This window comes from Myotis nattereri (assembly GCF_964212035.1).
Source record: "Myotis nattereri genome assembly, chromosome: 20".
In the NCBI taxonomy this organism is placed as follows: domain Eukaryota; kingdom Metazoa; phylum Chordata; class Mammalia; order Chiroptera; family Vespertilionidae; genus Myotis; species Myotis nattereri.
The window spans coordinates 722,261-734,921 of record NC_138096.1 but is presented as its reverse complement, the minus strand read 5'-3'; the positions used below and the strand labels follow the sequence as shown (position 1 = coordinate 734,921).

At 65.8% G+C, this 12,661-nt stretch overlaps 1 protein-coding gene across 4 annotated transcripts; it reads right to left on the bottom strand.

Annotated features, from left to right (window-relative positions):
* Positions 1-1,996: 1,996 nt before the first annotated feature.
* On the bottom strand, positions 1,997-11,838 carry TNNT2 (troponin T2, cardiac type). 4 transcript variants are annotated; one of them, XM_081114539.1, is made up of 13 exons: positions 11,615-11,838; positions 10,119-10,181; positions 9,266-9,370; positions 8,648-8,683; positions 8,019-8,052; positions 7,061-7,121; positions 6,717-6,833; positions 5,669-5,746; positions 5,336-5,446; positions 3,446-3,555; positions 2,683-2,773; positions 2,463-2,503; positions 1,997-2,235 (listed from the first exon to the last, which is right to left on the bottom strand). In XM_081114539.1, exons 6-13 carry the CDS (start codon positions 7,112-7,114, stop codon positions 2,190-2,192), a joined length of 648 nt encoding a protein of 215 aa, XP_080970665.1. In that variant the 5' UTR covers positions 7,115-7,121; positions 8,019-8,052; positions 8,648-8,683; positions 9,266-9,370; positions 10,119-10,181; positions 11,615-11,838; the 3' UTR covers positions 1,997-2,189. The 4 variants fall into 4 exon arrangements, with proteins under 4 accessions (XP_080970665.1, XP_080970666.1, XP_080970668.1 ...); XM_081114540.1 differs by having other exon boundaries at positions 10,119-10,185; positions 11,615-11,657; XM_081114542.1 differs by lacking the exon at positions 11,615-11,838 and having other exon boundaries at positions 10,132-10,739.
* Between the last annotated feature and the right edge of the window lie 823 nt (positions 11,839-12,661).

The following is a 12,661-nucleotide window of genomic DNA, read 5'->3' as shown; positions in this document are numbered from 1 at the left end:
CCAAGACCCGCCCCCTGACCTCGTGCAGGACCCGCCCACTGCGGGGGATGCCCTGCTGTCAGCGAGTGCGGGGAAGGGGGCCGGGGTCTGTGGATGAACAGGCAGGGGGTCCCGCCCCAAGAAGCACCCGGTCTGGCCCGCGAGAAGGTGAGAAGGAGGCCTGTGTTCATTAGCAAGTTGTTTTATTTTTTATTTTTTAAAAAATATATTTTTGTTGATGTCAGAGAGGAAGGGAGAGGAAGAGAGAGAGAGAAACATCCATGATGAGAGATAATCATGGATGGGCTGCCTCCTGCACGCCCCCTACTGGGGGATCGAGCCCACAACCTGGGGGCATGTGCCCTGATGGGGAATCGAACCCGGGACTCTGGAGGCCAAGGCTCTATCCACTGAGCCAAACCAGCGAGGGCTCAATGTCTTATAAGATGTGCTTTTCCTTGTTTCTACCAGATACCCATTTAACTTGGTAGAAAGTGTATCAAGCAAATTAAAAAACAAATAAACACGTAATCAGAACAATCAGGACCCTACACTATGACCTCAGAGGTCACCTCCCCTCTCCTAGCCTTGGTTTACTTGTGTGTGAAATGGGTTGTGTCTGCAAGGCCCTGACTCTGCTGTGGTTAGAGGATGTGTGTAAGGTACTCAGTGCAACGCCGGGCGCACAGTAGGGCAAGGGCGCACAGTAGGGCTACTTGGTGGCAGATATGGGGCCGGAAGGGTCCCTGTGTCAAGTTCAGGGGGGAAGAACTCCTCTTGTCCTTTACCCCCAGCAGCAACCAAGTGACCTCCTGCCTCGTGCGTCCCCGCGGCCGGCTCCTCTGGGAAGTTGGCAGGGGAGGGCTGGGTGGGGACGGGACAGGGGTGAGGCCGCTTGTACTCAGCAGGTCTCTCTGATCCCCATCAGTCAGAACGGCGTCAGCACAATCTCATCCCGGAGCCGCCCTGGGGACCGCACCACCTCCCACCGCCCTCCATCCAGGTTCCTGAAAAGCAGTCATAGAACTCCACGCCCCCCCACCCCCCCACCCCCCGCCTTCAGCTTTGCACTGCCCCGGCCTGATTTACCGGGGAAGCTGCTTTGGGATTAGGGTGTGGGGAAGGTGTGGCTGGTGTGGCCAGGGCCTGAGCGCAGGGCCACGGGCAGGGTGCCCAGGGGTGCCCGCCCCCGTGTGGAGACAGTCCTCTCAGTGGCCAGCAGTTTGCACCCCCACAGCTGCTGGGCTAGGGGCTGGGGGCCGGAACCCGGGAGGAGCCAGTGGACGGGGACAGGAGGGAGGGCAGGCTGGCGGGGCACCCAGACCTGGTTTCTGGATGTATTGCCCGTGGAAGCCATGGACACTCAGAGGGCCCCCCAAAGACTTCTTGGGAGATCCAGGACTCGAGCAGCCCTCGGGGACGGGAGAGGTAGGATTCCAGGGAGGGGAGGAGGGGCTTTCTGGGTTAGGGAACAGCAGGGACACGGACTCCGTGGGCTGCCCTGTCCTCCAGCCAACCCCCACCCACCCTGGGACAGGACACCCAGCCCCCCCCCCCCCCCCCCCGCCCAGGGAGGGACCTGCCCCACCCTCTCCAGAAACCGGCTATGGAGTCAGGGGTGGGGCCGCCTGGGAGTGGATGCTGCCACCTGGGTCCTGCCCTGGCACCGACGGGGCAGCCACGGGCGGGACTTGACTCTCTCTGGACCCCTTTTCCTCTAGAGCCCTCGGTCGTGCCCCCCCAACCCCAGCCGACCAGGTGAGACAGGGAAAGTGACGGACGCCCTAGGGCCTAGCCGGTTTGGTTCAGTGGGCAGAGCGTCTACCTGTGGATTGAAGCATCTAATTCGAGAGCACGTGATAGAGGCAACCAATCGATGTGTCTCTCACATCGATGTTTCTCTCTCTTCCATTCTCTCTCCAAAATCAATGGGAAAATATCCTCAGGTGAGGACTACCAAAAACACACACGAATAAAATAAAATAAAATAAAATAAAATGAAAGAAAGAGACGGCAATGGCAGTGGGTGGGCGGTGGCTTTATTCCTGGCGTGGTGTGGGCATGTGGGTTGCCCCCGTGTGTGGCGGTGGCCAGCTGGGCCCTCCCGGTGTCCAGACAGAACCTGCTCCCCACCCGGCCCCGTGCCAGGAGGGCCCAGGAGCCGGGGGCCTGCAGGGCGGGCAGGACGCGGCCAGGAGCGGGTCTGGGCCTCACTTCCAGCGCCCTGTGACCTTGGCTTTCCCCCGGGTCTTGGAGCTGAGGGAGAAGCAGGGCCCAGTCGGAGGGGACACAGGCCGGGCAGGAGGCCTCCCCAGGGTGGGTGCTGAGAGTGGGAGGGGCAGCCTGGGTGGGCAGTGGCCAAGGGGGAGGGGACAGGGAGGCCCTGGAGGCCAGAGGAGGGGGCCTGGGCGCTGGAGGAGGCCACCAGGCCGAAGCCGAGAGGGAGGAGGCTGGGCAAGGGGAGGCCCCACCCAGAGACTCACACTTTCTGGTTGTCATTGATTCTGTTTCGGAGCACGTTGATCTGTAGGAGGCGTGGGAAAGGCCGAGTCACGTGGGAGCTCATGTGGCTCACGTCCCAGGTGGCTGGGGTGTGGGGGAGTGGGAGGGGGCGGGGAGAAGGGGTCCCAGCCCAGCAGCAGGGTGGACCCGCTCCAACCAGGGGGGCCGGGCTGGGGAGGGGCGCGGCGGGCAGGGGCTCACTTCGTATTTCTGCTGCTTGAACTTCTCCTGCAGGTCGAACTTCTCAGCCTCCAGGTTGTAGATGCATTGCCACAGCTCCTTGGCCTTCTCCCTGCAGAGGAGAGGGTGGGGGGCCAGAGTGGGGGTTGGGGGGCTGAGGACAGCAAGGACAGGCTCCTCATCTGCCTTCACCTCATCCTGACCCTGTCCCCAGGGTCTCAGACTGGCTTCCCACCTACCCACCTGCCCACCCGTCCACCCACCCACCCGCCCACCTGCCCACCTGCCCACTGCCCACCTGCCCATCTGCTCACCTGCCCACCTGCCCGCTGCCCACCTGCCCACCTGCTCACCTGCCCACCTGCCCACCTGCCCACCCGCCCACCTGCTCGCCTGCCCACCTGCCCACCTGCCCACCAGCCCATCGGGCTCAGCACGGGCCCAGAGAGCAGGTACCCAGTGCTCAGGTCTGCGGCTGCCAAGACCAGGTCCTGAGGACACGGGGGGAAGGGAGAAGCCCTCTCTCCTTGTGGAGCATCTAGTTCGACCCCCTCCCCACCCCCTGAGCGCAGAGGGCAAGGTGCGCCCCGACAGGTGAGCTGCTGTTCAGCCCGCAAAGCCCGGCGAGGAGTCGGCTGCACCTGCTGCCGCCAGTCCCACCCAACGCGCCCCGGGGAGAACGTGTGGGGCGGCAGCGACCCCTGGTGGCAGCGGCGAGCACGCGCCCTTGCCGGCGCCCGCGCGGTGCGCATGCGCGCGGCCCCAGGCCCCGGGCCCCGCCCACCTGAGCTGATCTTCATTCAGGTGGTCGATGGCCAGCACCTTCCTCCGCTCGGCCAGGATCTTCTTCTTCTTTTCCCGCTCCGTCTGCCTCTTCCCGCTTTTCCGCTCCGTCTGAGGGGGTGGCAAGCAGGGGACCGGGCGTTCGCTGGAGGGCACCCCTCCCCCCTTTACCCAGCCCCCCTCCCCCAACCCCAACCCCAAACCCAGGGGGGGACCACTTGCTCATCCTCTTCCCACAACACCCGGCCCATCGCTGCCCGGATCCCCCGGGGAAACAGGCCCGTCTTCCTTGGCCGCCCACCCAGTCCCATCGCCATGACCCTCCCTCCAGGGAGCCCCCAAAACTAAGAGGAGGTTTGGTACCCACCTGCGCCTGCTAAACCAGGGAACCATGACAGACAGACCCAGAGAGAGAGGCGGAGAAGGTGGGACAGAGACAGAGAGAGGGCAGGCAGGAGGCGGAGGACGGACGGACGGACGGACGGACCAGGCAGAGAGAGAGACGGGGACAGGGAGAAGGTGACTCAGACGCGCCCCCTGGGGGCGACCTCGGTCACCAGGACGGAGGCGGGGCGGGGGTGGGGGGTGGGGGCAGGGCTGGTCTGAGAGCAGGGCAGCCAGAGTTTGGCCGCGGGGTCACTGCGGGGCCGAGCGGGGTGGCTGGCCTGGTTCTGAGCTGGGGACCGAGACAGTCCTGTTGGCCATTGCCCTCCTCCCATGAGGACGGGCGTGGGGCGTGGAGGTCAGGCATCGAGGGCGAGCTTCCAGGAATAAGCCACCTCCCCAGCGTGGACCCCCTTGACCTCCGAGCAGCGGGACACCATGTTAAGCCCATTTTACAGACGAGGAAACTGAGGCCCCACACAGCTGTCTCCAACCAGAGCCTCCAACTGGAGCTGAGTCTGGGCACAGGGCTCCGCCCGCTGTGTCCAGCCCGCGTGGTCTGGGGGGGGCGGGGTGAGGGAGGAGAGGAGGCTCCTGGGAGGCGATGAGGGGGACACAGAGGGGCAGCCAGCTATCCCAGTCTCGCCCGCAGCCCCGATCCCAGCAGGCCCCTCCCAGGGAAGCCGCCACCTGAGGCGGCTGGAGGGCTGGAGGCTGCAGCCTCACCCACAGCAGCTGGGAGGTTCCCCCCGGACCCCTGGACCCTCAGATCCCTCAGCCCCCAGGACCACCGCTGCCCCGCCCACCGCCGTGCTGCCACGCCCATCTTCTGGATGCCCCGCCCACCTCCCGAATGCCCCGCCCACCTTCCGGATGCCCTGCCTGCCTCCTGGATGCCCTGCCCACCTTCTGGATGCCCTGCCTGCCTCCCGGATGCCCCGCCCACCTCCCGGATGCCCCGCCCGCCTTCTGGATGACCCGCCCACCTCCCGGGTGCCCCGCCCGCCTCCCGGATGCCCCGCCCACCTCCCGGATGCCCTGCCTGCCTCCCGGATGGCCCCGCCCACCTTCTGGATGCCCCGCCCACCTCCCGGGTGCCCCGCCCGCCTCCCGGATGCCCTGCCTGCCTCCTGGATGCCCTGCCCACCTTCTGGATGCCCTGCCTGCCTCCCGGATGCCCCGCCCACCTCCCGGATGCCCCGCCCGCCTTCTGGATGCCCCGCCCACCTCCCGGATGCCCCGCCCGCCTTCTGGATGACCCGCCCACCTCCCGGGTGCCCCGCCCGCCTCCCGGATGCCCCGCCCACCTCCCGGATGCCCTGCCTGCCTCCTGGATGCCCTGCCCACCTTCTGGATGCTCTGCCTGCCTCCGGATGCCCTGCCCACCTCCCGGGTGCCCCGCCCGCCTTCTGGATGACCCGCCCACCTTCTGGATGCCCTGCCTGCCTCCTGGATGCCCCGCCCACCTCCCGGATGCCCTGCCTGCCTCCCGGATGGCCCCGCCCACCTTCTGGATGTAGCCCCCGAAGTGCATCATGTTGGAAAGCGCCTTCTTCTTACGGGCCTCGTCCTCCGCGCGCCTGCGGTTCTCCTCCTCCTCCCGCCGGGCTCGCTCCTCCTGGTGCAGGGAGTGGGGGGCAGCCGTTAGGGGCGGGGCTGGACCTGGCCCGCGGGGGTGGGAGAGCTTGGGTGGGTGAGTGAATGAATGAATGAATGAGACTGACTCCTGCGCGGAGGCCCCATCGCTGGTGGGGGGGGGGGGCGGGGGCAGGTAGCGGGGCGGGGGGACGGGGCGGGGTGCCTCCCGGGGCCGGGGTGCCTCCCGGGCCGGGTCACTCACCGCCAGGCGGTTCTGCCGCTCCTTCTCCCGCTCGCTCCGGATACGCTGCTGCTCCGCCCGCTCCGCCCTGCGCTTCTCCTGGGGAGAGAGGCCGAGGCCGCCCCGTGTGCGCGTGCGCGCGTGCGCGTGCGCGTGGGGAGGAGGGGGGAGGGGAGGCAGCACAGGAACCCACGGGACGTCCCCCTGAGCCTGGGTCCGGCCGGCCCAGGGACACCTGGCCAGGTGGGCAGCGCTCAGCCCAGTCCTGCCTCCATGCGGCCGGGCCCGCCCCCCACGTGCAGGTGACCCCGCCGAGGAGCACCCAGCGCGGGACCGGCCTGGATGATCTGAAACAGGACAGGTAGGGCTCTGTCTCCCCTGAGTGAGACCCCTCCCCGCCCTGGCCAGGCTCTGTGCTCGGATGGACGGCCAGGCCCCCGCTCCCAGCCACAGCAGCTGGTCCGTGCGGAGAAAAAACAACCAGCCGGCCCGTGTGGCTCAGTGGTTGAGCCTTGACCTAGGAACCAGGAGGGAGGGTTCGATTTCCGGTCAGGGCACATGCCCGGGTTGCGGGCTCGATCCTCAGTGTGGGGCATGCAGGAGGCAGACGATCCATGATTCTCCCTCATTGTGGATGCTTCTCTCTCTCTCTCTCTCTTCCTCTCCTTTCCTCTCAGAAATCAATAATAAAAAGAAATTTAAAAATTTCAAATACCCCCACTCCACAGTGATGTAATGGCAGGGTATCCCTGAGTCACCACACCTTCACTGCCCTGCAGGGGAGTCGTGCCCAACGGGAGGGAGGCAGGGCCAGGACAACAGGCACTGACCAGTCCCCCCAAAGCCGGGCCCCTGGCTGCTCTCGGCTCCAGCCCCCAAGGAGTGACTGTCCAGGCTGCTGGGGGATAGGATGGGGCCCCAGGAAGCCAGGGTGCGGGTTTCCTAAGGAAGAGTCCTCTCCCAGCAGGTGAGGGGCTTCCCGGAGGACTGCCTGGAGGAGGCGAGGCCTAGCTGGAGGCGTGCGCACAGGGAAGGGCCTCGGGAGCCCGGGTGGGAGGCGGGCACCTACGATCCTGTCTTTGAGCGAGACGAGCTCCTCCTCCTCCTTCTTCCTGTTCTCGAAGTGAGCCTCGATCAGCGTCTGCAGCTCGTTCAGGTCCTTCTCGATGCGCTTCCGGTGGATGTCCTGCCGGACAGGGCTCCAGGGTGGGCGGGCGGGCACACCGCCCTCCTCCCTGCCCAAGGCTACTGGCAGGGCCTGGGCCCGCGCCCAGGGCAATGCCAGCCTGGCCCGGCTGGACCCCACCCCGTGCCGTCTCCTCTCAGCCCACAGGAGTCAGGGGGCCTCCCTCTCTCCTGAGGGCCACGCCCACCACCCCTGCTCGGGCCTGCCCACCCCGCTGCCCCACTCACGTCGAAGTCCACCCTCTCTCCGTCGGGGATCTTGGGCGGCACCAGGTTGGGCATGAAGGGCCTGTCAGGGAGAAGGAGGATCGGTGAGCGCCAAGCGCCCCCGTGGGAGGGGCTGGGTCCTGGGGCAGGCCAGCCCCGGCCCCTGCAGAGCGTGGCCACCTCTGGGTCACAGCGGGCTCGGCACCCGGAGCACCCACGGCTCTCACAGGTCATTTCTCTCCGTCCTCTCTGTCCGGCGAATCCCAGGTGGGAGCCCTGCGGCTCCGAGAGGCAGTGACCGGCTCAGAGCCAGGCTCCAGGAAGTGGAGAAGGGGCGACGGGCTTACCTGACTCCAGGTCTCTGTGGGGTACCCCACAGACTTGCCCAGGAGCCCAGGAGGCCTGCGGTTTGGCCCCTGGGTCACACACACACACACACACACACACACACACACACACACATGCTGTGATGAAAAGGCCCCGGGGGCCCTGGCCAGGTTGGCTCAGTGGATAGAGCGTCGACCCGTGGACTGAAGGGTCCGGGTTCGATTCCGGTCAAGGGCACGTACCTGGGTTGCAGGTTCCCCGGCCCTGGTCGGGGTGCGTACAGGAGGCAACCCATCGATGTGTCTCTCTCACATCCATGTTTCTCTCTCTCTCACTCTCTCTTCCTCTCTCTCTAAAGATCAGTGGGGAAATGTCCTCGGGTGACTAACCAAAAAGGCCTGGGGGTCTAGTCCTCATTCCCCCGTCGCCCACAGGTCTGTGTGGGGCTGTGGACACGCAGGTGGCCGGGGAGGGAATGGGCTGGACGCAGGACGGAGCTGGGGAGTCGGAGCCGGGCCCGTCAGTCTGTCCCCCTGAGCCGGGAGGTGTCCCCAGTGAGCGTGCCTGCCACCCCCGGCCCATGCCCACCGCGCCCCCCACCCCCCCGCTGGCCCTCTGCTCCCGGGGCCTCCCACAGGCACGTCCTGCTCACCTGGGCTTGGGTTTGGACTCCCCGACGGGGCCATCTGCAGAGAGACGGGCACAGCCAGGGGTCAGGGGGCCCCGGATCCGGGCCCAGCTCTGTCCCGAGGGGGTGGGGACCCAGGGCCTCCGTTTCCCCGTCCCCTCCAGCCCGGGACTCCCAGTCCCAGGAGCATTGGGGAGAATGAAGGCCCCGTGGGCTGCAGACCCCACATGCCCTCTGGAGCCCCTGGGGGCGGGATTCTGAGTCCCTGCTGGCTGCCCCTCCCCCGGGGGCGTGGCTGCGACCACAGCAGTGACCACCACGTGGACGGCGAGGTCTTGGGGTTTTGCCCACGGACCCCGCACCCTGTGAGTGATTAGCCTGAGCTCCAGCACCTCGTGTGTGGCCGTGACAGCGGGGAACCCTGCGCACCGTGGGGACAGGACACTGGTCTCCCCCCTCCACCCCCCGCTCCCCCCAAGGCAGTGTCTCTGGATTGAGGGGCAGAGGGTGGAGCCTAGCAGCCCAAACCCGCATGGGCACCAAGTCTGTCCAGTCCCCGTGGGCCCTCCCCCCCCTCCCTGGGATCCGCCTCCCTCAACGGGCAGGGTCCCCCCACCACCCCAAACCTCTCGCCTATGCCCAACCGCCCTCACCTTCAGCCTCTTTCACTCCCTCCTCTTGTCTGTCGTCTAAACAGAAGGAGAAACGTCAACCAAGTTCCGGTTCTAAGCTCAGGGGCCCCCTGCCGAGAGCCCCCCACAGACAGGACATGACCCAGTGCGCCTGCTGAGTTCCAGGGTCACGGAGCTGTATGTTCACACACATGCACACATGCACGCGCACGCAGTCATGCATACTCACACGTGCACACATATATGCACACACGGCTATACGTGCACAGTCACACACATGTACACAACCTCCGCACGTACACACATGCACTCACACATGCACACAACCACACATATATGCACATACATCTGAGCACACGTGCACAGCCACATGCACATACACAGCCCACACATACTTTCACATACGTGTGCACACATGTGCACACACATGCACACCGAGAGACATGTGCCCTGGGCCTGGCCTCCGCCCGACACAGAATGCGCTCGTGGTCCCAGCTCCTCCGTGGACAACTGACCGCTGAACCCCAGCCCAGATGGAGGCGCAGCCACACGGGCTGGACAGCACGTCTGGTGGGTCTTTCCGGCCACAGGAGTGGCTGCAGGCTCTGCCCCCACCCCGCGCCCTCCCCAGAGCCCCACCGTCTGCGTTGGTCTCGGCCTCCGCCTCGCCCTCAGCCTCGCCCTCAGCCTTCTCCTCCGTTGCCGCCTCCTCCGCTGCCTCCTCTTCTGCGACCTCTTCCTGCTCTGAAGCGACAGGCAAGCAACAGGCACGGTGAGCGCCAGGCCCCGCCTGCTCCTGCAGCCCCGGACCCGAGGGGGGCGCGTGGGGGACCAGGAGCCAGGAGCCGCAAGCTCGGACCCGGTGTTTCCTTCAATAGCGCAGCCATTCATCAGGCCACGGCCCTGCTGCAGCCGAGTGGATGGCCCACAACCTGCAAAAGTCCCTCCCGCCTGTGCGCCGGGCAGAGGGCGGCCAAGGTCAGGGCGGCCAAGGTCAGGGCGGCCAAAGTCAGGGCTGACCCTGTGTAGGGGGAAGGGCTTCGCTCAGCTGAGAGGGGGGGACAGGGACAGGGACAGGGACAGGGACAGGCTGCCCAGGAAATCTCGGCTCCTGGGGTTCCCCCTGCCCCCCTCCATCAACCCAAGCCCCGTACCTTCCACGGCTTCCTCTGCTCGGACACGGCCACAGCCGCAAGAAAGGGGACAAGAGGCGGGTCAGTTTCAAATCAGGCGGCCTCCACCCGCCCGAATGAGGGTGCAGGTGTGCGCTTACCTTCCTGCTCCCTGCAGGGTGGAGGGACACGGTCAGGAATGTGAGCACGCACACACACTCTCACACACTCTCACACGCACTCACACGCACACCCATCCTCCTGCTCCCAGGGCGACTCCAAGGGTAGGTGGAAGGGGCAGCACAGGGACAGGTGGGAGAGGGCAGGTGGGACAGGGCAGGTGGGACAGGGCAGGTGGGACAGGGACAGGGCGAGGGGACAGGATGCTCTGGCCCTCACCCCTCGTACTCCTCCACCTCTTCTGCGTCAGACATGGCCTCTCTCTCCCTCCGAAAGAGAAAGATGTCAGTGTGGGCCAAGGGGGGACCCGGCTTCCTCAGCTCAGCCCCCTCCTCGGTCCGGGGACCCGCCTGGCGGCCGTCACAGCGTCCACATCCTAAGGGTGACCTGCAGCATCGCTGCCCAGATGTTACCGCCGGGGACCCTGCAAAGCCACCCTGCAGCGGCCTCGTTTCTCACAAATGCTTGTCCTTGGGATGACTGACTGTCGGAGAGGGGTCCCCAGGTCCGGTGAGGAGCCTGTGGCCCACAGCACTGCCCGCACCCAGGGGAGCAGCCGGACCGGTGGCTTAGAGCTGGGGAGGCTGCTGGGCGGAGTTTATCCCCTTAGGGAGGGGGTTGTGCACGGCCAGCCTGGAGCACGGGATCTCAGCTCCCCTCTCCTCTCCTGCCCCACCTCCCACCTGCTTGGAGCCACTGGCCCTAGGGTGCAGAGGAGGAGGGAGCCCTCCCCGCTCCTGGGAGCCCCACCCGGCTCCCCAAAATAGCATGCCAGCCCCCGGAAGGTGGGGGAGGGCTCTCAGACCAGGCCCGTTGGCCCCAGGCCAGACTGAAGAAGAGGTTGGGGCAGGCTGAGCTGGGGGCTCCAGCTTGGGAGGCAATCAAAACCCTGCCCCCCCTCCCCCCCGCCCCTAGCAGGTGTGATAATGTCCCAAAACAGCTTCTCCTCCCACCTGCCCCCTCTCCCCAACTGCTCCCACAGCCCAGAGATCAGGGTCCACTGGCCATGAGGTCCAAATGCGGGTTTTGAAAACCGGGTTTTTGCTGTGGGACCTTAGTTCAGCCCCTTAACCTCTCTGGGCCTCCATCGACCCCTCTGTGAAACGGATGAGCTTCCAGTTCTAATCCCGCAGAACGGCTGAGCTTCTGAGGAATGTAGCCCTTGTCCCCGACGCAGCTGGGACATCCCTCCCTGCAGCTGTCAGCCCCCAGGGGAGCCAGGGGACAGGGCATGGGCGGGGGAAGCTGGGGGCGGAAGGGAGGGGCAGGGGGCAACTTGATCCCCGCAAATGCCCCTTCTCCCCAGAGGATGCGTCAGAGGAGGGACTCCCTGGGCCTGGAATGTGGTTGAAATTCCTGACCCTCCTGGCAGCCCTTCCCCCAAATATTTTCTCCGCCGGCCGGCCGGAGCAGGAGGAGCTGAAAAATCAAGGGGATATTTCTCTGTGGGCGCTTTGGGGGGACGAGGGGAGCCAGGCTCGGGAGTGACCCTCTAACCACGAGCTGGGCTCACACCCCGTGAAATGACCTCCCAGCCGGGCTCTCCGGGGCCTGGCCCCTCGTGGAGGGAACATGGAGCTCCGTCCACTCCCACAGTCCCCAGAGCGGACGCAGGCAGAGCCGGGCGGAGCGGCCAGGACGCGGGCCCGTGCCCTCCACGCTTCCCCCGCCTCAGCGCCTCCCCCCGCCGTCTTACCTCCTCACAGGAGCTGAATGAGGTGCCTACTCAGCCGGGCAGGGACTGGGCGAGGGCAGGGCAGGCAGGGCTTTAAGCAGCGGGGGTGTCGGGGGGCTGGGCCTCCAGAGCCAAGCCTCACGGTGAGGAATGTGCGGGGAGGGGGGCCGGGGGGTGTTGGGGGCTCTGCTGGCAGGTGCCGGGAAGGCTGACGGCCGTGTGCTCAGCACCATATAAGCCCATGTGATGGTCCAGCTGCAGATACGCTATTTAAAACCGGGACAGAGCTGCAGGGGACAGAAGCCAGCTGTCCCTCCTGACAACCTGATAGAGCCGGTGCCAGAGGCCGGGCCGGGGCTGGGGGCCGGTGGGGGCAGGGCTGGGAGCAGGAGGCCACCCCCATCACACTCCTGAGTGCCCCTGGGCCACGGCGACCTCGAGGCCACAGGCTGCGGCCCCGTGCGGACATCTGTCTGCAAAGCGGGTCTCCATGGCCCCAAGCCCCCGGGCAGGGACCCACAGGAGGTCAGACGGGGAGAACGGACTTGCAGGAGTGGGTGATGGCTCCGGGACAGGCGCTGGCTGCGTGGGGACCACTGCTCACCCTCTAGGGCAGCGGTTCTCAACCTGTGGGTCGCGACCCCTTTGGCGGTCGAACGGCCCTTTCACAGGGGTCGCCTAAGACCATCTTGCAGATCAGATATTTACATGATGATTCATCACAGTAGCCACATGACAGTGATGAAGTCGCCACGAAAATAATGTTATGGTTGGGTCACAACATGAGGAGCTGTATTGAAAGGGCCAGGAGGTTGAGAACCACGGCTCTAGGGGTTTAAAATGAAGCTGCCGGCCGTGTAGCTCAAGAGGTCAGGGTTCGATTCACAGTCGGGGCACAGGCCCGGGTTGTGGGCTGGATCCCCAGGGTGGGTGGGGTGTGCAGGAGGCAGCCGGTCCATGACGCTCTCTCATCATTGATGTCTCTCCCTCTCCCTTCTTCTCTCAAATCAGTAAATACCTATTTTAAAATAATAAATAAAATGAAGCTGTGATCTGCTGAGCCTGCTG